General features: G+C 44.4%; 1 protein-coding gene across 4 annotated transcripts in view; it reads left to right on the top strand.

The window, feature by feature from the left end:
• The window catches only part of DUSP8 (dual specificity phosphatase 8), an 81,695-nt gene that overhangs the window by 30,040 nt on the left and 25,658 nt on the right, over positions 1–25,997 (top strand). For 3 of the 4 annotated variants that reach the window (XM_083575140.1, XM_083575142.1, XM_083575141.1), the window contains one exon: positions 2,962–3,100. In XM_083575140.1, the coding sequence (XP_083431266.1) occupies positions 2,962–3,100 (139 nt within the window). Of the gene's footprint in view, positions 1–2,961; positions 3,101–21,919; positions 22,347–25,997 lie in introns of those variants that run through there. The other variant, XM_083575143.1, reaches the window with a different exon arrangement.

Below are 25,997 nucleotides of genomic sequence, written 5' to 3'. Positions count from 1 at the left end.
TTCCCCATATTGTGACTGTAGGTTTCCCCACCTTTTTTTGCTAATAGCAGCTCTGGAAGGGGTTTGGATAGAAGCTGTGGGGATGGGGGAGAGAAAGGGTTAGGGACCTCCCCCCCCCACTTTGCACAGCAGTTCTATGGTTTTATACAAAGAAATTTACTGATGCAATCACCGATTGGCTTCATGTCTATTTGAGTGCATAGGCTTGTGCCAGAGATTTAGTAACTCCCTCTCCTCAGGGCCTGAGTTAGGAATCTGAAACAAAGAATTCTCAGCAAACCTCAATTCCCAGCATTCTTTAGGAGAAGGTATGTGCTTTTAGTTTTGTTACCAGGGCATGTATGCTTTCCACAGCTCTTCCTCGGTCTGATACACTGAACAGCAGGATGGCTGCATATGAAAGCAAACTTGATTTTAAGTGTCTTTCAAAGCTGACCAAACACATACTCAGAGACTATCTGTAATGTAATGGAAAGAGCTGTTTAGTCCTTTCCCCCATTTGGCTAGCACCCTCTCTCTTTCTATCCGTCTGTCTGTCTGTCTGTCTCTCTCTCTCTGGCTTTGCTTCACCACAGCTGCTGTTCTCTGACAGCAGAATGATAGATGTGCTTTGCGCCAGAGGGAGGAAGGCCGCCAGCTCAGAAGGCCGGCGTATGCCACCCATCAGCCTATTCAGTGGATGCACTGAGCCGTGGCACTGTGAGGATTTTATCGTCCTTTAATGCATTAACCTTTCATTAGGCACGGCAGCCCCTGACTGTGCCTCACACTCTCCACATCAGCTCCTGCCATGGGCCTAGGTATGCCACGGAGGCTTGTCATCGGAGGGAAACCCCTTTTTGATCCCTTCAGGGATCAAATGATACATTCTCGCAAACCCGGTGAACCTCATGCCTTCTTTTCTGCACATGTACAAAGTTCCGGACTTGGGTCTGCTTCCTTGTGCTGGTGTAAAGAAAATTGTTTACCTTCCACCACAGCTCCCTCAGCCTGAAACAAGATGAGTGCCACACCCCATAGACGCCTTTGAATGGACTTAATCATCCACCGGTCCTTCACCTTTTTTTCCCCTCTTTATCTTAGAGAAAATTGTACTAGAGAAATCGTCCCCCGACCTTCTTCTCTGCTCTAATCTGCACGCACCCCACCCCCACATGGCATTTTGTACCATGGAGAAATCCTGTTAGAATCTGAGAGAATACAACTGATTGCAGGCCAGATGGCAAAGAACAGCTTATTCTGATTCTGGGAATGGGAGTAGATGTGTTTCCTGCAGCCTTTGCTAACCTAGTGCCCTCCAGATGTTTTGCACTGTGACTCCCAGCCAGCACGGCCATTGGGAGTTGCTGTCAAAACACCTGGAGGACGTCAGGTTGGCAAAGGCTGCCTTAGGAGGTGTGTGCTTTCTGCCCTTGTTCTGAAAGGGGGCTTAGCTTAGCTGATGAAGGCTGAGGTCTAACCCTAGCCCCCTTTTAAGGGCACCCACAAACACTTGATTCTCCCTGCTTCCGGACAAATCCCACCCAATTCTTCAGAAACGATACCACTGCTATTGGGGTGGATGGTTAGGAAGTGGGTGGTACGGGATGGAAGTATGACAATGTGGGGTGAAGAGAAAGAGTACGCATTTCCACCCTGGTTGTCCAGCTTTAATTTCTGTGTTTGGGTGGGTGGAGTTAGCGTAGTGGCTTTGACCTCCCCCCCCCCCCATAACCCACTGTCGAGAGGAAGCCTCTTTTCATGCTTTGTCTGAAACATATGCAATGGGACTTTGCACGTCTGCTTTGCAGAGAGAGAAGTGTGAGCTCCACACAGATCTGTAATTACTGTATCTCCCCACAGATGCAGTGTGCAGATTCCCACTTCACACCTTCCTGGGAAGTGTGAAAGAAAGCGTGGGTCATTTGTACTTCATCTGCTCCTGCTTATTGCTAACATCTGTAGTAGTCCTCAGTCTTGTGGTAGTGGTTGTGTTCTTCATAGCGGATGTATCCCTGCCCATAATTAGTTCCCTGTCCTCGTCTATCAAATGGCTCCTATTCCTTTAAAAAACAAAACAAAACAAAACAACCTCTGCTTTTTCTTCCTTCCCTGAAATTTCCTCCAGAGCACGTATATGACACCACTTCTCCAGATCACTCCTCTTCTTCTGTGAGGCTGCTGGCTTAGCCCAGCTTCCTCCAACCTTCAAAGTACCCATTAGCCATTAGTCCTTGTCTCATTTGGAAACTAGTAACCAAAATGAATGCATATTCTTCTGCTGTGAGCTGCCTCCATTTTCTTACCCTCCTTTCTTGTCTCCTCTGTTGTCAAATTTTGGTTTATAAGCTTCTGAGCAGGGATCTGACTTTCATTTTGCAAAGCAGCGCACACGTTTTAGTGTTGCTTTGTAAATAATCGCTGAATGCATGGGATGCTAATAGCACAGAGACAGGGGTGGTTGATGACAAATTGGCGGAGTTAGTACTTCTGCTATAAACATCCATTATCATTTGTGTTATTTGTTCTGCGAAGGTGCTGAGAGGACCTCTTCTCCCTCTCCTGGTCTCCACAAACTTCAGATAACTGAGCCCTGCACTGTACTGTACAGTTCCTGAATACAATTTGTGCATTTTCGGAGCTGTGTTACCTGCTACGTTCTGGCATGGCTTGACCACCCTTTGCTAGCATAGGTGGATAACAGAGTTTCTGTATTTTACATATGCCAGAATAATAAACTCTGTTAACTCTTTCTGCAACCACTAACAACAGCTTTCTCACACGAGTCCTGCTCTCTCCTGCTTTCCTTCAAAGCATTTATAAATGAAGAGAGATCATACGAAGGAGTGGGGCAAACCATTGTCCCCCTGGGTGGGGACAGTAAAGAGATCCACTCAGTTTTCTTTGTTTTGAAAGCTGTAGCAATTTAACATTTATGGGTTATGGAATAACGTTTGTCTTCTTGTGGCACTTCTCTTGCAGGTAGAAGCAGAAGACCACCAAGATGTGGTGGTCTATGACCAGAGCACACGGGATGCCAATGGACTGGCGTCTGACAGTTTTCTCTCCATCCTCCTAGGCAAGCTGGACAGCTGCTTCCACAATGTCTCCATCCTCACAGGTAGGAATTGGTGGCAGCCATAGTGAAAGGCCAAGATTTTGCCTGTTAAGTGTATGGGAAAGAAGCACTTCAGAGGACAAAAAGCGGCGGTAGAAAGCCACAGACTACTCTGTCTTGCCGTTTAGTGTTCTTTCCATGTGATTTATGTTGGACACAAGCCCCAGATGTGATGTTTGCTGTAACTAATAGAGCTGCATTGGTGGACCGAGGGTGGAATAGCTTCCCCCTCCATCTTTTGTGTCACTCCTGAATTTAATTGCACAGCTACAAAGAAGGGAACTTTACCAAGGGGTTGGATGATGTGTCATGGCATCAAGATGGATGCTAGAGTGTGAGAGAGGAATCAATGGTAAGCCTTTATTGCAATACCTTTCTAGGTCTTGAGTACCTTGTGGCCTAAATAGCAACCTGTATTCCTGAAAGTGCTTTACTGCAACCACGTCACAGTTTTGTTTTGTTTTTGTTTTGTAAACCCTCCTCTTCGGGAACAGTAACATTATCTGAAGTGGAATGTGCATGCTGATATAATTTTGGGAAGGGAGCTTGTGACCCTAAATGTTGCTGGACTATAAATCCCACCATTGGCCATGCTGGCTGAGGCCTTAAATGGCTCAGGACCACAATATCTCAAGGACCGCCTCTTTCCACATGAACCTACCCGGTCGCTGAGATCATCTTCTGAGGCCCTTCTTCATGTGCCTCTTCCTTGAGAGGTCCAGAGGGTGGCAACATGAGAACAGGCCATCTCTGCAGTGGCTTCCCATTTGTGGAATGCTGTCCCAGGGGGGCTCGCCTGGTGCCTTCATTATGCACCTTTAGGTGCCAGGCAAAAAACATTCTTTTTTAACCAGGCCTTTGGTTGATTTGATTTATATCTTATGCCCTTTTAAAATGTGTTTTTTTTGGGGGGGCACTATTAGGTTGTTATTATTTTTATTAGGTATTTTGTGGTTTTATATCTTGATTTTATTCTGTGAATTGCCCTGAGACCCCAGGGTATAGGGTGGTATATAAATTCTAATAATAATAATAATAATAATAATAATAATAATAATAATAATGATGATGATGATGATGATGGGAGTCAGTTCAACAACATCTACAGGACCACATTATTCCCACTCCTATGCTACTAGATACCTTGACTGCCTTTAGCAGGGATTCTGCTAGGATTCAAGAACTTGCAGACCCATGGAAGGGGCTTTAAAGTGACCATCATGCCTGATGCGGGTGCCTGATGATGCCACTGAGCTTAAAATATCAGATAGAGAAAATAGGCCATGTTCCTACAAAACTCAAGCACTCATATGATTGCACCTTCTGGGGCTTCTTTGCCATATACCTTTATTCCCAAGTTCTAGTTGCCTTGCTTAACTCTGTTAGCTATTGTGTGAGAGCAAGATTCATGGTCTTCTCTTTTGCCCTCTTATATTGGACAGGAATTGATGTTAAATATGGATATGTGTTGTGGACTCAATTAGGGACTCTAAGGATACGGTTTGTTCCATATATTAAGATTATCTTGTGATTTTTATTCAGTTGCTAATTGTTATAACCCTTTGGGGTTTTGTAATCTGTTCCTCTACTTAGAGGTGTAACATATCAGGGAATATAAAAGCCTAGGGAGAAAAATGTTTTTGGAGGTGAGGAGAATGGAAATTGAGGGAGGGGGAAAGAATGGAAATATACAGAATTTTTATCCAACCAAGCTTAAGTTAGGAACGTGAAATCCATTATGTATAATTTAGGTAGCAGGAAAAAGTGTGGTGTTTGGCATTTTTATGAAATGTGAAAGTATAAATTCTTAATTTTAATTCTAGCAATAGTTAAAAACATTCTGCTGCTGTGAGCTTTTACACCCTAATGTGCCTGAGGAATTGTCTGCCACAAAATGTTGCAATGGCCACAATGCAAATAGCTTTACAGGGGTATAAGTCAAAGGCATAGAGAGTGGAGGCCCATCAATGGCTAGTAGTCATGGTGGCTAGATAGAACATTGCATGTTCAGATGTAGTGCACCTTTGAATATTGGGGAACACTATTGGAAGAGAAGGCTGCCTGATTTTGGCCATGGACTGGTTGAATAATATGTTCTGAAGGAAGCAGAAGTAACTATAGACACCTATTCCACTGACCTGTTCCACTTAGCATGGAAAAGTTCTGTATGCTGTGCTGGGGGGTGGGCAGAAGGATTGCTGCATCGATGCTCTACAAATCCCATTTTGCCCAGTAGAGGGGAGTGTTGCACATCTGCAGGAATCAGCCTGAGCCAGTCTGAGGCAGCGAGCCCAGGCTTACTGAACATGAGCACATTGTCGTGCCACTGCAAAGCTTTCTTCTTTCTGTGCCTTTCCCTCTTACCTGTGCCATAACTGCTGGCATGGATCTTGCATCTTGGCTCTTGTTTGGCGTCATTTCCATGAAACTAGTAACCAACAGAGTTTGCAGAACTGGACAATCAGAGTAGAAAAGTAGGTAGGATTTCAGGGAGTCAACAAATCTTCCCCACTAACCTTGTTAGTATTTACAGAGTGAATGAATGAGCAGGGCTCTTTTCCAGAACACTTAAAAAAAATAATCAATGGATTCATTCGGAAAGAGGAAAAGGAGGGTGGTGGCGGGGGGTTCATTGCAATGAATCAGGGTCCCTGAGGGACTCTTATCCCAAACCACAGCCCATATGGTAAAGTGGCTAAGTAAGCATGATATTCTAATTATAGCTTTCTGCAGAGTGTGTACAGTTACAGTGCTAGCGAGCTCCAAAGGAAAGGCTTGTGAATGAATGAAATCTCCCAAGTGGACAAAGAAAGGAAAAGGCAGATGAAGATTAAACCCACTTATTCATTCCATAACTCTGGGAGCCAGATCTGCTGCTTATATTGTTACCTAGCATTCTGGGCCAAGCGACACATGGCATTTACTCCATAGCTTGCTTTTGAGTGCAAACCTTATTTTTTCCAAAAACTGCTGGCGTGCCCCCTCCCCACACCACAATATGGGTTCAGATCCTAGCATAGAAGTTAGGGAGCTTTAACACATGCACCCTCATGCAATGGTCCTAAACTGGATCAGGGACTCTCATGCCTGCAATTTGCATTGGGGAGGGGGGTTAGCTTCCAATATCAAGAATAAAATTTTCATCCCCCCTGTGCAAATTGCAGAAGAAAAACTTGTGGTGCTCAGAATCCCTTTGAAAATAACAGGCAAAACATCTGTTCTCCTCCCCCCAAAATAAAACACAGATAAGGAAATCAAGCAATCAACACCCCCCAAAACAGGAATTACCCACAGCAACTATCCAAAGAGGGGGCCCCCATCTCAGTTTTAAAATCATTAAATTTGGGAGGGGCAGGGAACCCTGGCAGATGCCAAAGGGGCTGTCTGAGAGTGCCACATGCCTCGATACACAGGGTGCCGCAATGGACACCCCAGTACTAAAGTCCTTTCTTCGTTCAGCTAACTTTTGCACATTCATGTCTGGCGTTAAAGTCAAGCAAATTAGTTACAATATAGCACGTGAAATGTTTCTGTTTTAGCCCTTGCATTATAATGTGTATTGCCACCGTAGATTGAACAGAGCTGCTGTTTATATAGCTTTGTTTACAACTCTGCCAAACTTGTCCAACCAGAAATGTCACTTGTAGTACCAGGTTTGTGCCATGATGGTTGTTTTTGTGAAATGTTGCATTTATCTGGATGCCTTGAATGCATAACTGCTTTAAGTGGCGTATACATTTGATGATGGTGATGATGATGATGATGATGATAATGTCACGGGTGTGGAGAGGGGGTAGAATTTCTTTAGACATGGGATCACAGGAACTAGCATGTGATGCAAGGAGAATCTCTTGGAAGCAATGCGAATAAAAATCTCAGAAATACAGTCAGAGTGTCTTCACTGCAGAATTTTAGTTCGCTCCCAAGAGTATATTTGATCTCTGGAGAATAGTTCTTACCATGAGCTTGCTGTATGCTATTGACAAGTTGAATAATCTTTTGTCCAACACCTATAAAATGGAGAATGCAAATGTCAGTGTCTTATCTGTTGGTGCCGGAGTCCTTCTGGGCAGAGACTGTTGCTCAGCAACAAACAGCATTTGGCATAGCATAGCTCTGATGTTATATTGGCTAAAGATGCTTACTCTCGCTACAGTATATAGCCGTAAAATAATCGCTAGCTTAGGAAGATAGTATCTGTAATGATGGCTTTAGAGTCTGCTGCCCATGCCCTGCACTGCTTTAGGTTTGATTGTTACAGAACACAAGCAGTGGGGAGAGGAGGAAGGTGGTGATTCAGCCAAGTGTATTTGCTGTGCTCTGAACAATTTTCACATGACAGCAATTCCCCATGGAAGGAGAACGGATGTAGGCAAGGCGGGACTTGCGGGCGGCAGACTGTGTGCCACGGTTGCAAGGTCACAGTGGTATAAATCAAGGACAAGCAGCCCCTGCACAAATTACATAATTCTGGGTCTTCTGTGAGCTTGTTTAAGGTGTAGGGCTGTGCCAAGCACATCCAGAGTATTTGTAATTTACCCTGAACTCCCAGAAATCCCTTCTGTTTTCCTGGGGGTAGAGTCTGTAAAACAGCTCACTGGTCGTACATTTCAGTACAGTGGTACCTTGGGTTAAGTACTTAATTCGTTCTTGAGGTCTGTTCTTAACCTGAAACTGTTCTTAACCTGAAGCACAATTTCTGGCTTAGTGGAGTGTGTAACCTGAAGCATATGTAACTTGAAGCGTATGTAACCTGAGGTACTACTGTATCTCCTAGGCACAACTACAAATAAAGAGCAGCCTTTTTACCCTGGAGTCTTGCTGCCCAAGTTGTAGCTGTTTATTTCCAATCAGTATGTGAACTTCATCCTCTCTCATGTCCCTGCAGTCCCTGACCATGTTTGCCTTTCCTCTCTGCCCATTCTCACTCCCAGTATGTATAGGAATACAGGAAGCTGCCTTATGTTGCCTCTGTCCAGTTCAGTTTTGTCTACACTGACTGGCCAAACCGTGGCTTAGCACAAGCACATGGTTTCCTGGACAGAAGACTGTAGCCAGAGCACTCTTCCCCCAGCCTCCCTGTAGTGTTTGACTTAGTTTGTTGTCCAAGCCACAAGCAGTGACCCAGGTTTGTTCTTGGGTTTACATCTTGTTGTTTGTCTGGATGAGACAAACTGAGCCCAGATTTAGATGACACACTAGCCCAAACCATGAGGGAGGAGCGCAGTGGTCAGGATCTCTCTGGCAGCTTGCGGATTCATGGTAAGCCATAGTTTGTCTTAGTTTAATGTGCAAACCAACTCGCTATCACATTCCCCCTGTAGGTGTGGACAGGCAGGAGGCCTGTGGGATCATTTAATTTTTACACAACCCCTGAGGTCCTCTAACCAGAGCAAGCTGCAAAATAGTGGCTCAAGGGAACAGAGACAGATGCAAAATGATGGCTTGGGGACAAAGCCAGTTACTTGCATATAAAATTAGCTTACCTACATCTGAGTTATTACTGAGACAGGATTCTAACAACCCAGTTTAATAGCAGAAGAAATGCAGTTTTGCTATTAACATTTGAGAGTCAGAAACCTTTGACAATCTAACTGAAAATATGCCAGGAGATCCTGATCTACTTCCATCCACCTGACCCCTTTGTAAGGGATTGGATGTTGGGCTTGGATTTGGGATTAACAGGTTCAAATCTCCCATTGAGCTCAATGCATAATCAAGCACATGGCAGAATTATGAGGATAAAATGAGCTGCCTTGAGCTCCTTAGAGGATAAGCATGATAAAAAACCTCATTTTTAAACTAAAAAATCAGTAGAAGTGTCTTGTAAATGTTCTCTCAGCGTTCTCCAATACAATCCTTTGTGTATTTAGCAGAACTTTTGCCATTGAAGAAAAAGTGGCTTATCAGACTCCATATACGTTTCTGTTTTACATTCACATATCCCAACTTGCACATATACTCGGTTTCTCAGGCGTGTGCATGCACACCCACCCCATTACATTCAGGGAAGGGAGTGAGCCCGTTCCCAGAAGTTGCTGGTAATTTCCTCCCTGAGGTTTTGGCAAAGATTCTTATGTGTGTTTTTGCTGTGGCGTCATGAACTGCATGCCCTGGAGCCCGCCAATTCACTAATGTCAAACACAGACCACTAATGTGCTGGGTGGAGGAGAGGAACTGAAATGTAGAACACTGGGTCACGGCTGCTGAGTTTTATGTGGAAAGCATGACTCAAAATAAGAAAAAGGCTGCTGAAAACTTAAAAGAGGAAGGCAGAGCAGATTTCTAACACGCACACACACAAAATTTCCTCTTTGGTCTAATATACAGGCTATTAATTTAGACTAAATGGTTCAGTGCCTGGGTGGTCCGAAGCTTACTTTGGTGTCAATTTCCAAAGGTATACCTGCCTAAACATGCAAACATCTATTTTAAGATATAACATCCATGACTACCAAGAAAGGTTCATATTCTTCACATTTGTTTCTTTATAGAAGCTTTCCTGTGCAAATGTATTGTTTTTCTGTGGTCCTGTTTTCTAACATTTTATGTTTCAAGAGTGTGAGCATGTTTTCCATTGAGAAGTGGCTATAAGGGGAATATTTCATGGATTCTGTTGAAACTGTAATGGATTCAGTTATTAAAATTTCAATTGAGTAGCCATTATATGCTACAATTGGCATACATAGGGGTAATCCATGGGTAGGCAAACTAAGGCCCAGGGGCCGGATGCGGCCCAATCGCCTTCTAAATGTGGCCTGCGGATGGTCCGGGAATCAGCGTGTTTTTACATGAGTAGAAAGTGTGCTTTTATTTAAAATGCATCTCTGGGTTATTTGTGGGGCATAGGAATTCGTTCTCCCCCCCAAAAAAAAAATACAGTCCGGCCCCCCACAAGGTCTGAGGGACAGTGGACTGGCCCCCTGCTGAAAAAGTTTGCTGACCCCTGGGGTAATCCATCACCTCCTCCAGGTGTTTCCCCCTTATGTAATCAAGGTTCCAGATGACAGGGAGAGCCCACATGCATTTGGCAGACTTGCTGGTTGCAGACATTTTCCTGGTGAATGGGTGTTGTCCCAATGCAAGGATGTGTGGCCTGCTGGTGTGGCCCTGTTCTCCCTCTCAAGTAATTTAATTACATGAGCAGGAACACAGGAAGGGGGCTTATTTCTCTAATATGTGAAATGTGGGAGGATTGTTGAAACATTCACAATGAGGGAAGTAACATCCAGTAGCTGCACTTACACCCAAGTAATCATGCATAGGATTGTTCTGAAAGCACCCACAATTAAGGCCCACCAAATTCAGTGGGACTTACAGGAAACCTGTTTAGTATTAGACAACATATCTGCCAGGTAGTACCAATAATGTCAATATCGTGTAATCATGACATCAGTAATTGAACCAAGATCATCATCATCTCAGAACCGTAACTCCAGATTTTTTTGTATTCTGGTATGGGTGCCCCCATGATGAATGCATGTGGGGACAATCGGATATGAAGGCGGCATCCATGCATTTTTCAGGTGTGCTGTTTCCATGCATGTCAGGAGAGACCCAGTTTGTGCCTGACCATTGCTCACCTATATTTTAAATTCAGGTAGGTAGCCACGTTGGTCTAAAGAGGGCCATAGCATGCATTGATGGGTGCTTCCTTCATACTGGATGGGCTGTACCTGTGCTTGGTACTTTTATTGGGAAGTCATATCTCAGTAGAAAGAGGAGGAACAGGCCTTCAAGAATCTTTGTGCTAGCATTTCTTCTGGGGCACAAAAAATGAAAGAAAACATCTGAGCCAAAATTGTGTTTTTAAAATCTTCTAGGTAACTTTTTTTATTTAAAAATCTCATTAATCAGATGAATATGCGCAAATGTGACTGTGTTTTCATAGGCAAGAAGCAATATCCAAAGCCCAGATGGTTAAGCCCATAGATAAAGATCTGTTTCAGATAGACTAGTCTTCATACTGCTGGTAAGCAGCAGTATCCTCTTTTACCCTTGATATCTTGTGGTAAGGATACAAAGCACTCCCGCTGGCCTCAGAAACCCATTTGGAATTTCCCTGCCACTGACAGCCATTAAAATCTATTGGCTTATGCAACCGGGTGAGCTTGCTGCAGTGAGAATTCCCCACTTGTAGCAAGAGTTCAATCACTGCTACAGCTCCACAGTCAGCAGGGCTAGGACTCCAAGCTGTCCTACCCTTGATGGTGTTGCTTGCTTGCTTGCTGGGATGCCTTGGGCACACACACCTGCTGTATGGCTCTGCTTTGCTGTCTTTCCTAATGCTTTTATCATACCTCATACCTCTGCATGTAGCAACTTGGTGCCAATGTTACCTGCAGGGAATATAGCAGCTCATAGTGCCAGCGGATTGACATGGGGTAGAAGGGATTCCTCCTGCAGCCCCAGCTCTCAGCAAGCAGGTATAGGTGAGAGGATGGGAGATGGGAAGGAGGAGGAGAGTTGTTCTTCATCATTTCTCAGGCAGTAGGTAGGTTGCCAGTACTGCTTTGCAAGTACGTGTAAACAGCCCTGCCTGCTGCCCACCCTTTGCAGGAGGAGCAAGCCTGTTGATTTAGATGGATTTCCTGACGTCACAAGAAGCGGTGAAAAAGTGAATGGAGCCAACATTTTTTCTGCATTACGTACCCCCTCTCCCTCCCAGCGCTGCTATTCCTGCAGGAGCCTGACTGTTCTTTAACCTCTGCTGATTCCAGAGCAACATCTGCAGCCCCTCCCTCAACACCTCTGTGCTTTTATTATAATTGGCTTATCAAGCATGTTGCCTGAAAGTCCTCTTAAGTTCATGCTGTCAGCAAGGATGGTGTTGGGCTGGAGGAGGCAAGGGAGCCCTCACCAGCCTCTTTCCCCTTTTATGTTTGCTTACAGGAGTGGTGAAGAGTTGGCATGTGCCGGACCCAAGTGCTGACACCGCAGCTGCCTTTGGTGCTTCTGTGCAGCTCGGCAGGGGCCAACTACTCTGCTCTGGAGAGAGGACCAGGCGTGCATTGTTTGATTGCTAATAGGAATGGGAGAGACAGATTTCCTGGGGAGGGTGGGGCAGAGCTAGTCAAGAATAGGATCGTGCTTCAGCATCAATGGCACAAATCACAACTTACGTCACTGGTGCTTGAAACAGTTTATGGAATTGGTTATTTAAAGTCTGAGTCAAGTAGCTCTTTTGAGACAGTTGGCAGCAGTATTTTCCCTTGCTTCCTCCTCTGACAAAAAATGGGTGCTGTGAGCTGGGGTGCACCATGATGAGGGCCAGCACCAGGATTGGGGGGGCAGAACCTCATATTTGTATTGATTTGAATTGATTTAGGGGGCAGCTGCCCCCCTATCCCCCCCTTGGCTATGCCCATGACCAGTGCACTTACTAACAGTAGAACCGTTAGCATTATCATATCACACTAGCTTGAAAGATGCTCCAAATAGTGTGTGTGCAGTTGCCCACAGTACCTGTGGCTCTGTTAGTACCTGACCCTAATGATAAATGAAACTAACAACACATGATGTATCTCTGTAAGACTTACTTATACTTCCTCACAGTTGGTCAGTGCTAAGTCAGATGTAGTCACCTCAGGTGGTGGCCCAGAAGGCCTGTTATTTAAAAACAAACAAACAAACAAACAAACAAACAAACAAACAAACCCTCATTTCCAACTAGAGGCCTCTTCCTGTGTTATCCTGAAGCAAGCAAACCAGATCCTGAGCTTTGCCCTGAATATACAAGACAAGGTTGTGGGTGCTGAATCTGTCTGATGCTAGCAGAGGGGAAGTTACAGATTGGGCCCTGGCTTGGTGAAGTCCAAAGGACTTGCTGAAAGTAAGACTCTGCTCTCAGTTTCCCATAGCTCTGAAGTAGCTCTTGCTTGAAAATTAGGGAGCATAATTTGGTGGTAGCCTACTTAGGACTAAAATGCACAAATCCTGCCTGGTTCTGCATCACAGGACTGATGGGGTGGTTCTGACGGTTGGCTTTTCAAGTGCAGCATCCTTTATGCTTTCATAGAAGCAGCCTGGGAGTGTGGAATAGCCACATCTTTCTCATGGGAGGGTTCACTGCAGGCACATGAGGAGTAACCTAGGGCAATTCATGTGAGAAGCCTAAGGCCATTCACAAGAGAAGTGGATGTGTGCACAGCCCAGAAAAATAAAACAGTTAACACTAAGAGTTGTGTGGAATTAGACTTTGAAGTAAAATAAAATAGAGGGCTAAATTCAGCCTGCATTTGAGTGCAGGATGAATCGTTCACAACAGTTCAAGACATAGGTTATAAAGAATTCAGTATTCTGCAACTGAATGAGCTACTTCTGAAGCTCTGACTGAGTCTCTCCCACACCCACACTCTTGGTCACCAAGCTGTGCTAAAGCCTTTTGTACCTTTTCTCAAGCTAGTAACTTTTCATCTGGCCGGGTATACATGTGAGCTCATCAGCCATCTTCTTCCCCACTCTAGAGCTTGTACCAGTTCTGTAAAGAATGTTTAGATTTTTCCATCCCTCTTTTTTCTAAATTTAGAGCACCCATTTAACACTCATGATTTGGAAAGAATGTGGCATGGTAATAATTGATGAGTGATCTCTCCATCCCCCAGCTCTTCAGCAAACACATTGCCTTTGACAGGTCTGGCCATACTCCCAGACCACTTGCAAACCTGCAGTGCTATGGCGAGCCTGTGTCTTTCAGAGGTATATCATACATGCCCGTTTCTCCTCCACTCCTATTTCCCTAAACTCAGTAGATCCGTTTATTTTCTTTACCTCCTCTGGGATATATATATCAGGAAGGGTTGAAAGCACATTAGCAGCTGTGAAGAAATACTTCTATATTCACCTGACAAGTCAGGAGCCAATATTTGTGTCGGCCCATTTAATTTCCCCCCATTTGTTTATGTGGGGTTGTTTAATGGTGCCTGGTAAATGAAGCAAAACAGGGCCCCAATATTTACAAGTATGTGCAAAGGAAATGGTCAAACCAGTAGCATAGAAGTATATAGTTTATTTGAACTACCTAAATGGGCTTATAGATGTCCTTCTCTGGAGTCTATTAAAAAAGGTAAGTATCATAGAAGTAAGATGTAAAAGTTTAGTAATGGGTTAGAAATTGGCTAAGCACTAAAAACTAAAACAGAAGAGAAGGGTGAGATCCTTAGAGCAGAAAGTTATCAGTGGGAAAGGCATGTAATTCTGATACAGTGGTACCTCAGGTTACAGACGCTTCAGGTTACAGACACTTCAGGTTACAGACTCCACTAACCCAGAAATAGTACCTTGGGTTAAGAACTTTGCTTCAGGATGAGAACAGAAATCGTGTGGCCGCGGTAGCAGGAGGCCCCATTAGCTAAAGTGGTACCTCAGGTTAAGAACAGTTTCAGGTTAAGAACGGACCTCCAGACTGAATTGGGTTCTTAACCCAAGGTACCACTATACAGCTTTCAAAAGATGTACTAATTGTTGATCACATGGCAGCACATAAGGATAACAAAACTACTTTCCACTGCATCAAACTATACTGTTTGAGATGTTCTTTAAAAAGAAACAAACAAACAAACAAAAGCTTTTTCAAAACCATTCACTTTTCAGATACTTGGAAAGTTTTTTTTAAAAAAAAAAAGTTTAGCACTTTGAAACGGTCCATTGCTGCTGTATACATGATAACTGAACATCTAAGCTTTTATCTTACCTTGGGCCAGCAATAAGTAGAATGTGACAGTGAAAGAGATATAGACAGGGTTTTGGGTTTTTTTAACTGCAACTTTTTAATTAAATCTTAGTAAAGCTGCCAACACAAACTTGATTAACTGCTGTTTCAACTGGCAGAGTCATTGTGTTGACGTGAGATGTTGGTGTTGCTTTTTCATGCACTGCTTAATTGGCTAACTTGTATGTCCAGCTTTTGATCTTCCTTGCAGCCATCATGCTTTAGGGCAGTGATACATGTTGTGTATCAGTCTTAATGGATAAGATACTTTCAAGGCAAGTGCAGGCTGTGATTGAGGAGGTGGCACTCAGTACCCCATTAATGCTGGAGAGCTTTGTGTTGTGAGTCCAAATATGGTGGCTTGACTGTGCAGAAAGGGAGAGTTTTGAAACTTGGCATCCTAATTTAATTCCATCTTGTTTTAATATGCTGCCAATCCATGTTCTCTGCACTGAATTCCATTCTAGCTAATGTTTGGTGGCAGATTATATCATGCCTTTAGATATGGTTTGTTAAGGGATTTGGCATTTCCAGTTCGCTACATTTTCCACAGGACTGGCCTGTAAGGAAACTACAGGAACGTGGGCTAGGAGATTTTGAAAACATGCAAATACTGTACTTGGGAGCCACAAGGCATTATTGGAAATTTTACAGAAGAAAACTTCTAGGCTTGGTTTGGATTTGTCTAATAAATCAGTTTCCAGCAAAAACAGTGAAGCATGTTTTGCATAGTGAAATAGTGAACGTTCCCTATGACATAAGCTTTCGTGAACAAGATCCCACTTTATTGAATGCATGATAATAGATAAAAATTCTGGGGTTTGTGACCATTAAGGTATCAGTTAAGTTTTCTAAAGGAATTATCCTTTGTGCATCTATGTTTCACACTTCCTGTCTCAGGACAGGAGTGGTTCATCATTGACATGACTACTTACTGTACTGAGATAGAAACAGTAGTTTGTACATAAATGGTGGGGAAGAGAATGGGAATATGTTCTTGGGTTGGCCCAGAAGCTGAGGTTGCAGCTGCTGTCTGCTTAGGTGGCAGCCCCCTTAAAAGCTTGTTAACAGCAGGTGTTAATGAAGTGCTAATGAAGCAGTTTGCCAGAAGCAAACCAAAGGCGTTCACTAGCCTCTTCATCTCAACAGGAACCTCAATGGTCCCCTAGTACAAACTGGTTTATTAGATGGAGTCAAATAACCTGTAACAGATGAAGCCTTTACTTCTGGAAAGTGGGTTAGCAACACATTGATCATTTGTAGTTGCCTAGCAACTGTTACACACACACACACACAAAACGGAATACTGTCCCAACGCAAGCAGTACTGATACTTGTGCAATTCTATTTTCCAGTGAAATTCCAATAGAGATTCTTCCAAGAGATCTTGTTCAATATCACTGAGTATCCACAGAGAATCATAGCTGGTGGTGATGGCTTTTAGTTTAATACTGAAAGTTCAGGTGATTGCTTCCACATTGGGCATGTACTGTGGTGTTGCCATACTTTGTTCACCCACTTTTTATGGGGCATCTACATGATCTCATGTACTAAACCCTCCCTCTTAGCCCTGTTCAGCTTGGTTCCCCCCGACCAAGTTCAGAAAATGGTTGTTGTTTTTAGAGCAATGACATAGCAGCACAATTTCCCCTTATGTACACAGCATATCATGCTCCTATGCTGTTCAGTTGTGGTGTATATTTCTGCTCGTGGGTGGGCGCCATTCAGCCAGTTATTTGGCATCTGTGATGGGGATTAATGTGGACCTAGCGGCATAAGTCACAGTGGCATGGAGGTATGGCCTTTGGTCCATTGAAGCAGAGACAGAAAGTCTTCCAGAGCATACCCATATCTGTTCACAGTCAAACAATAGATTATCTTTGTCTTGAACAAGCATGTGTAAGTGAAATGTTTCATTGCTGCACACCACCCTGATATTGCAGTATATAAATGGTGGCATATAATTACTTTTAAATAAAACTAAAGGTGAAATGGGTAGTACTAATTTTCGAGCAAACCACAGCTGTCTGCCCAGCAACTTGGAAGAAGAACTACAGAGAATTGTGATTTTAGTGTTTTCCCCTGCTGTCCCCCCCCCCCCTTTAAAGTAAGCTCAGGAATATGCTGCAAGCTCAAGGCTTGGTAGCGTGGCCTTTTCAAGGCTGGACCCACAACGGTAGAACTCCCTTATGCCAAAAAAGGAAGAAGAAGGGGAAAAAACCACCAGTCCCACTTGGCTGGCCTCCTTTTTTGGAGAGCTGTAAATACTTTTCTCTTTTCTTTTCTTTTCTTTTGGACGCTCTCTCCAGTCAGTCGGTGGTTGGGAGTTGTCATTGTGACCTCCACTTTTACGTGGAAATTGATTTGAACTTCTTATAGGTTTACGTTCATAATTCCTTTATTCATTTGGATTAGAAATGCCATAATATTTTGTTATGCTTTGAGGATACAAATGCATACCTGTCAGTGAAAGCCAGTGGCTTCACAGTGGAAGCCTTAACAAGTCAGGTATCAAAACGGCACATGAAAAGCCCCTGTCTTTGCCTGTCCTGTCTAGCCCCCTGAAACACAGCTTGTAAACTACAGGTCCTGCATGCGGAATCTTGGAGCTCTGACAAAGACTGTGTTAGTGCCCAATCTGCCAGTTCTGCACTCTTCCCCCCACCCTCTTTCCTCTTATGCTTCCTGAAACAACTCAGAGAGGGGTGCCTGTGTGAGCACACCCTGATCAATCCCTCCAAGGAAAGGGGATGGATTAAGGTGAGATGCAGCAGGAAGAGGGATGTCTTCCCTGGTTTTTTCTTTTCTCTTTTCTTCTAGAAACATCATACAGAAGATAGGAGAATGGTGGCTATGTTTGCTGTCAGGGGCTAGCTCAGGGGCCAGCAAACTTTTTCAGCAGGGGGCCAGTCCACTGTCCCTCAGACCTTGTGGGGGGGGCAGACTATATTTTGGAAAAAAATATGAATGAACTCCTATGCCCCACAAATAGCCCAGAGATGCATTTTAAATAAAAGCATACATTCTACTCACGTAAAAACACCAGGCAGGCCCCAAAAATAACCCAGAGATGCATTTTAAATAAAAGGACACATTCTACTCATGTAAAAACATGCTGATTCCCGGACCGTCCGCAGGCCAGATTTAGAAGGCGATTGGGCTGGATCCGGCCCCCGGGCCTTAGGTTGCGTACCCATGGGCTAGCCTGTCCTTCACTCTTGTACAAAGTGGCCCCAGTGGAAGTGTAATCACCAGCCAGAATCTTAGATGTTTCTGAGTGCTTCATTCAGAGAGAGAGGCTGAGCCAGGTCACATGGCTGAGTGAATTGTATCCCAAGCCTGTGTTCTATAACATTCTGTTTAGCAATGTCATCATCAGAAGACTTGTTTTCCTGATTCTATAATTATTCTTTGGAATGCACTCCCACCCACTGCCTTCCCTCCCCCCACACTGCCAAGACAGCTTTTGTAACAATTGGACCAAGAGCAAGAAACTCATTGTGTGGGGCTGCTGGGGGTGGGCGAGGACAGGAGAGGCATTCAGCAAATTTCTACATACAAAAATGGCAAAAGTACTGTGTCACGTCATAATTCAATGCTTGCAAATAGAAAGGAGGTGTGTGTATAACATAAGAGCCTGTTCCCGGTTAATATTTATTTCCTTTTAAGAAAACTGTTTTTATTTTTTTATTTTCTGACAGAGCTACATAAAGAAGTCATGCAATGGAAAGGTGGGAAGTTTCCATTGTTGTAGATCACAGGAATCCTGTGAACTGCAACTCCCATCACTCTGAACCAGCATGGCCAATACAGTGGTACCTCAGGTTACATACGCTTCAGGTCACATACGCTTCAGGTTACAGACTCCGCTAACCCAGAAATTGTGCTTGAGGTTAAGAACTTTGCTTCAGGATAAGAACAGAAATCGCGCAGTGGTGGCGCGGCAGCAGCAGGAGGCCCCATTCGCTAAAGTGGTGCTTCAGGTTAAGAACAGTTTTAGGTTAAGTACGGACCTCCAGAACGAATTAAGTACTTAACCTGAGGTACCACTGTAGTCTGGGGTGGTGAAAGTTGTAGTCCAACAACATCTGGAGTGCCAGAAGTTCCTCACCCCTGTTGTAGATGTTCCTTCTCACCAGCTGGAGCTTTTGATAAACCAAATGCTGAAGTACAAAGTGCTTTCAGTATTGCAGACACTTCTTGATTGCTTTCACAAATTGTGTTGTGCCAGTCAGTGTTGACGTTGCAGGGAGCAGCTGCTGTAATGTTTGCATGGGCCCTGGTTGTCCGCATGCTAGGAGGACTTGCACTGCAAATGTGCAACAAAAGATGCTTATTTTTCTTAAAGTACCCGCAGGATTCACCCAAGTGCTAAAAAGAGAGCATAGGAAGTCCTGACAAGAAGCAGCGTCTACTGTCCAGGCGGCTTGCTCAGCTGCGACAAGCCAAGGAGTGAATTAAATAACATTAAAAGATAAGAAACTGAGCTTGTACATCTCAGTGTAGTGACTTCTCCATTGATAAATGGTATATTTATGGTACCTCAGTTCTAAACCAAGCCTTTAAACACATTATCAACCCTTTGCTTGATTGTTGGGAGGTGGAGGTTTTTTTTAATTGGAGTAAGGTCCAATTAAAAATGAGAGGAAGGTCAATTTTGAGCAGTTCAACTGGGCAGAGAATACATACATATTGACCTGAAAATGATAGACTATAGTATGTTATAAAATATAACCTGATTTTTCAACCGTAATGCAGAGGGGACATGGCTGCATAGGGTACTTACTCCCCCTCCTAAAAATAGTTTCAGGAAGCAGTGTTCAGAAATAGAGTAAATAACAGGTTTGCTTGGCTAAACCTACTTTACCCAGTGAAAATGTTACCCAGTTTCAGGAAACAGTTCTAAATGCTATGAAAGCAAATGTGATTGTCCTCTAACGTTCTTCTACCCCAGTTTTGCTGCAGTACACTGGCATGATACATTGACCGCGGGTCAAGCGATATGTTCTGAGGGCTAACAGGAGCAGCATTCAGCATACTGCCTCTGTTTAAACACTGCCCCTCTTCTCCAGTGTAGTTTCATTGTACTTCTCTAAACTCCAACCCACATATGATAATAATCAACCCCATATTTGTTACAATAACAAGTCTCATTAGAACACTGGTTCCAATCATGGAGCGGCGGGTGGGAGGGAGGGTTTATTTAATGCCGGTGACTTCATATGGAGTGATGTCACTGTTAAGGAAAAACACTGAACTCCCATGAAACAGTTCAGCCTTGGATTCCTTGCCCTTGTAAATCGTTGGCTTTAAAGAGACAAAGCATCCCATCCAGCACATCTAATCCTGGATGGTTTTCCATAGAACTAGGAACCATTCAGTCCATGAGCAGACTTAGAAAGCATCAGGGCATAAAGGCAATTAAAGAATACTGGGTATATGCTTGTCCAGTGTCCTTGTCACAGCAGAACAAACATTAGGCCCCACTGCCTTATCAAGCTCTCCTCTGTCACCAGTGTGGAGTATCCTTACCACAGTCCACACAAGTTCAGGAACTAGGAGCCAGGCCTCAATATCAGCTTCTTCCACTTCTCCCTTTATGATTGTTGCACTGGTGTCAAAAAGCATGAAATGTAAAGGAAAGCAGAGCAGAGTGCAAAGGCTATGGAAGCTGGGTGCAGAACGGGTGGCAGTCTGTGGAGCAGGAGATTTGGATGACGGATATGTTCAGGCCAACGGGTTAGGAAACTAGGAAGGTGGCGCACACTGAGTCAGGCCCATTGGTCCATCTGGCTCAGTATTGTCTACACTGACTGGCAGTGGCTCTCTGGGGTTTCAAATGACATTCCCAGTGCTACAAGGAGATGGCAAGGATTGAAACTGGGATGTTGTGCATGCAAACGGGGACTGGAGGGCCAGCAGTGGCAAGTGGCAAAGAGCTCACACGTTGGAGAGTTGAGCATGCAGTGGGCTGCTCACACCACCAGGGCAACTGGGGGTGGCAGCAGTGCCATATTTTAAGAGGCAAAATGTGAGAAGGTGACACATTGGGATTTGATAGCAAGAGGGTTTTTTCCTGAATTAACCGCTGGCCTTACAAAACCTTCCTCGCCCTCATAAAAATGGATAACTTTGTTGGCACAATTAATTTCATTTAAATTGTTCCCCGGCTGACCTGGAATGAATACAGTGGTACATCGGGTTAAGAACTTAATTCGTGCTGGAGGTCCATTCTTAACCTGAAACTGTTCTTAACCTGAGGTACCACTTTAGCTAATGGGGCCTTCTGCTGCTGCTGTGCGATTTCTGTTCTCATCCTGAAGCAAAGTTCTTAACCCGAGGTACTATTTCTGGGTTAGCGGAGTCTGTAACCTGAAGCGTCTGTAACCTGAAGTGTCTGTAACACTATGTACCACTGTACTTGTGTGCATTCTGTTATATGCATTGTGTGGTTGGTGTTGGGATGAAAAGGTGTTGGGAGGCAAAGTCTAGTTGAGCCCTGGTTCCAGCTTAACGAATGGGCAAATGTCGCAGTGCAGATTTGCTGTTAAAAACAATGCTTTCATGATGGAGCAGGAGCTGGCCAACAGTCAGAAATAAGGACAGCTTGGGACTCCTGTCCAGAACAGTCTTTAATGAGATACATAGTTTTCTCCTGGGTGTGGAGGTGGTGGAGAGGTGAAGTTCAAAGAGTTGCAGGAAGAGGATGTAATGTGCTGCACTGCCACCCCTGATCACAAGGGAGATGCAATGGATTGTGCAGGAAACTGCCTGCTCAGACGTTAGCTGTTCAGACTAGTACTCTGCCCACTATACCACACTTCCTCCTGCTTTCTGCTGGTGCTTTGGGACCAAGCTTGTATCAAATGGATGAGCAGGGCTTCAGTTTGCTGTGCAGATATAATGACTTGCAAAAACAAAAGGCACCAGAGCTGCTTCTTTTACCCCTGCCGCCTGCCATTCACTAGGGTGGTTGGAGGAAGCGGGGAAAGGGATGTTGTCCCTTTAAGCAGCTGAGCGAACCATATGCCAGTAGCGTAGCCCTTGAGTTAAACTGCATGTCTGTGTGCTGAGTAAGGAATGCGGTTGCATGCCTGACCCGTTAGCTATGACTGCTCCTTAGTGGATCAGCACGGCTGTTGCTCATGTGCTGATCTCATTCAGCCTCATTGGAGCTGGCGCTGCACATACACAAGGAGTGGAGAGAGGGGGAGAATCGTTCTGCTGAGAAGAAGCAGGAATATTCCTGTCCTGCTCCCTCCCTCCCCTTTTTTATTTCTCCAAGAAGCTGGATCTAGGGGTGTTTCGGGCTCCCCTACTTTTTTGGGGAAATAGGAGGCTTCCACCCACCCACCTCTGGCAACTGTTGTTTTGCGAGGGCAGGAGGTAGCGCTTGGAGAGAGACGCAGCGCAGCTGCCTGGATGCCTTTGGATGTTATGATTGCTCCCTCTGAGGACCAGTTCTGGCCAGACATGCACAAAGAGCAGATGAAGCTGAAAATCAGGGTGAGACGGATGAAGGAGAGCAGGGAGATGCGAGGTTGGTTCCCCGGATTTCCCATCCCTTTTAGATGGGGGGTGTGCATGAGAAGTGAATGGGGATGGGACTGGAGTGTGCTTGGGGGGGGGGAGGGATGGAGGAATCGATTCTGTTGCCTGAACCATGTCTCCTGCCTCCCGAGTGTGCCAAGTGGGGAGGGGGTTGGCAGCTGGCATCTTGCCATCACAGGACTGGGACAAGTTTAAAATTCTGGCGGCAGGAGGGGGAGAATGCCCATCATTTCTCCAGCCTTCACAGATGCAGGACACAACAGGCAGCAATCCTGAGCACGCGCATGAAAATCTCATTTGTGAGACTTACTTCTGAGTCAACATGTTCAGAATTGGGCTGTTGGAATGTGACAGAGTAACACTCCCCCTTCCCCAGAATAATCAGAAAATGTGCTGCTCTTTCAGTGTAGCTCTTCTCTCTGTCTGTCTGTCTGTCTGTCTGTCTGTCTGTCTGTCTGTCTGCTGCTTGAAGATGGGCATTGGGTGATGCTTGCCTTGAGTCCCTCTGTGTTCCTGCATGTGCACTGCTGCAGCACTCATCTGAAAAAAGAGTTGCTTCCCCTTTAACAGGGTCTGGATTTTTTAAAAAAGGATGGGGGGGTCTTAATTTCACAATGAACTGGGATCATTAAAACTGGAATATAATGGGAAACTCAGAGGAGTGAGGCAGATTCTTTCTTTCTTATGTAACTCACCACATTCTCCAGGGCAGAAGGGTAGGGAGCTGTGGAAATTTCCTGGGGACATCTCCATGCATGAGAAAGCATCTTGCATTCACTGCTACCTTCTTTAGAGGTCACTTTCTATCAAGTGGATCTGCAGATGGAAGGAAAGGAAGGAAAGGGGGAATTACCTTCTAGAAAGGCAAAAGAAGAGAAGAGGCATTGAGGAAGGTGGGGGCACTATGCTGTCCCTAGCTTTAGATCTTGTGCATTTGCTTTGCTGCTCAATATGCCTGACTGTATTTCTCTACTGAGAATGACTCCTTTATTGAAAAGGCACCCATAGTGGTTTATTACTTGCAGGGCTAGCCCAAGAGGTGAGAAGAGAAATGAAAAGCAGCTTTAAAAAAAGTAGAATGACCTACTTTTACCAAACGATGGAACCATGAAACTTTCCCACAGCCCTTGCACTCTTTACAAAATCAGAATTCTCCTGCAGCGCTTGGAAGCCCTTTTGTGTCATGAGATGCATAGCCCAGCGATTGTGTCATTAGTAATAAGTCATTTATGGAAATGACACATTTTTCTTTACTTAGAACCAGTAGAGCTGGTCCTGGTGAGGCACATTTACCAGAGGAAAATCTGGACCGGCAACTTAGGAGGGCTGATTCTTTCAAGGGTGTTATTGCCCAATGCTTTTTTTAATAGAAAAATATTGGTGTTAATGGTTGCTTTCCTATTTACGTAAGGTCTTACACCTTGGAGAAATATAACAGTTGGCAAAGATTCAAAAAATGAAGCATGACTGACTTGAGGACAGGGAATGTGGAGTTTCCCCCCACTCTCCCTTATGGATTCTTCTTTCTGTTGTACACGCAACCCAAAACTGCCTGCCCAACAGATGTTAGTTAGCTCAGTAAAAGCAAGAACCATACTTACTTCTATCGTCTGATACTAGTATAGACAATCAGAACTGGCTATATGCTGCATATAACATGCCTAAAACAGTTTTTTTGTGGTGGTGGGAGCATAGAATAGGTAGAAGTGTGCATAGAGGTTTGGGTCTTTGTATGGTGGTGAACTAAGGTTCCTGTTCCTTCAGCTAGGAAGAATTTAGATGTGATAGTCTTTCATCTGACAAATAATTGAGCTTCCTCATACAATGGCAGTGTCAAAATTGTCTGAATTGGGGGGAACAGAAATCGATCACCCCAGAGTTATCTTTAACTGATGATGATGCCACCAGCAAAAGTGCCACCAGCCATGGTGACAAAGGCATGAAAACAGAGATTACTTGATGCAGCACAGGAAGATGGTGAGAGTCAATATAGCAGGGGGCTGTGAGGGGAACAGCTGCAAAGACCAACCGAGCCCTTTCACTGCAGTAATAGAATTCAGATAGGATCTTGATGAGGTAAGATCCTAAAGCCATTTAAAATGAGGGATCAGGGGAGGCAGTCTCCAGAGACCTAAGAGAGAGTGTCAATTCTTTTTTTCCCCTTTTCAGAAAGCTGCTTTAACTGCCATTTTAGAAGCCGGTGTTTGGCTCGGGCGAAACAGCAAATGTTGCCCTTGAAAAAGGGGCCAGTGAGGCTGCATTGAAAAAATGTGCTGAACATTCCATCCGCTTTGATACATACGAAAAGGGGCTTTATGTGGAATTGGCCAATGTCCAGCAATGGGTGAGATAATCAAGCCGATATAAGGAGTAGAACACCATTTGTTACTTGAGGAAGGAAGTCAGAACTGACTTTTGCTAATCCTAGAAGGGGTGGGGGTGGGGAATGCAGCCAAGTGTCCTTTCCTCGTGAATTTCAGAGAATATTTTGCTGTTTCAGGTCTTGATATATCCCACCCACACTCTTCAGTTATGACAGCTCTCCCTTACTTACCCTAATAAGAACAGAGGCCAAATTCCCATAGCAATATAGTGTGATCTACCTCTGTCACTTGCTTGTTCTGCTGTTTCTCCATACTCAAAAAACGCATACCTGTGCATGGGAGTGAAGGTGTGAAGTAGCCCTGGAAGTGGTGTCACCGCTCTTCTCCTACTTATATAGCTATGTTGAGAGAGTAACAATGCTCCAGTGTGACAGCTAAGCAGGGTTTTGTATGTGACCAAAACATATAGCTCATGCTGGAGAACTCTGCTTTGTGTGGGAACAAAAGAACCAAAATCAGGGCTGTTGTCTTGCACGTAAAGGCAAGACAGCAGAGCAGACAGCAGAGCAGACCATCTAGCTGCGAAAAGGAAGTAATGGTTGTGAAAGCCAAGGAATTTTCTGTGGCAGGACTGAGTAAGATTTTCAAGTGCTGTGATTTCATCATTGGCGAGGCTTGTAATGGAAGCCGTCCTTAAGCAAAAATACCGGACATTGAACCGTATATCTTGAATTCAGTAAGCCTTTTGACAAAGTCCCCCATGATATTATTGGGGAGAAGCTGGTAATATATGGGCTGGACAAGGTCACTGTTAGGTGGATTTGTGGCTAACTGAACCCCAAGAGTGCTCACTAATGGTTCCTCATCATCTTGGAAAAAAGGGACAAGTGGGGTGCTGCAGGGTTCTGTCCTAGGCCCATTGTTGTTCAGCATCTTTATAAATAACTTGGATGAATGAGCTGAGGGGATGCTCATGAAATTTGCAGACAACGCCAAGCTGGGAGGGGTAGCCACTGCCTTGGAAGACAGAATCAGGATTCAAGATGACCTTAATAGATTGGGAAACTGGGCCAAAACTAACTAAATGAATTCCAATAGGGAGAAATAACAGGTTCTGTACTTAGGCAGGAAGAACCAGCTGCACAAATACAAGATGCTGGGCACCTGGATTGCCAGTAGTACATGTAAAAAGGATCTAGGGGTCTTAGTAGATCACAATTTGAACATGAGTCAACAGTGTGATGCAGCAACAAAAAAGGCTAATGCTGTTCTATGCTGTGTCAACAGAAGTACAGTGGTACCTCCGGTTGCGAATG

The sequence above is a fragment of the Podarcis filfolensis genome (genome assembly GCF_964270895.1).
Source record: "Podarcis filfolensis genome assembly, chromosome: 1".
Classification (NCBI taxonomy): domain Eukaryota; kingdom Metazoa; phylum Chordata; class Lepidosauria; order Squamata; family Lacertidae; genus Podarcis; species Podarcis filfolensis.
This window is presented reverse-complemented; position numbering and strand designations above follow the sequence as displayed.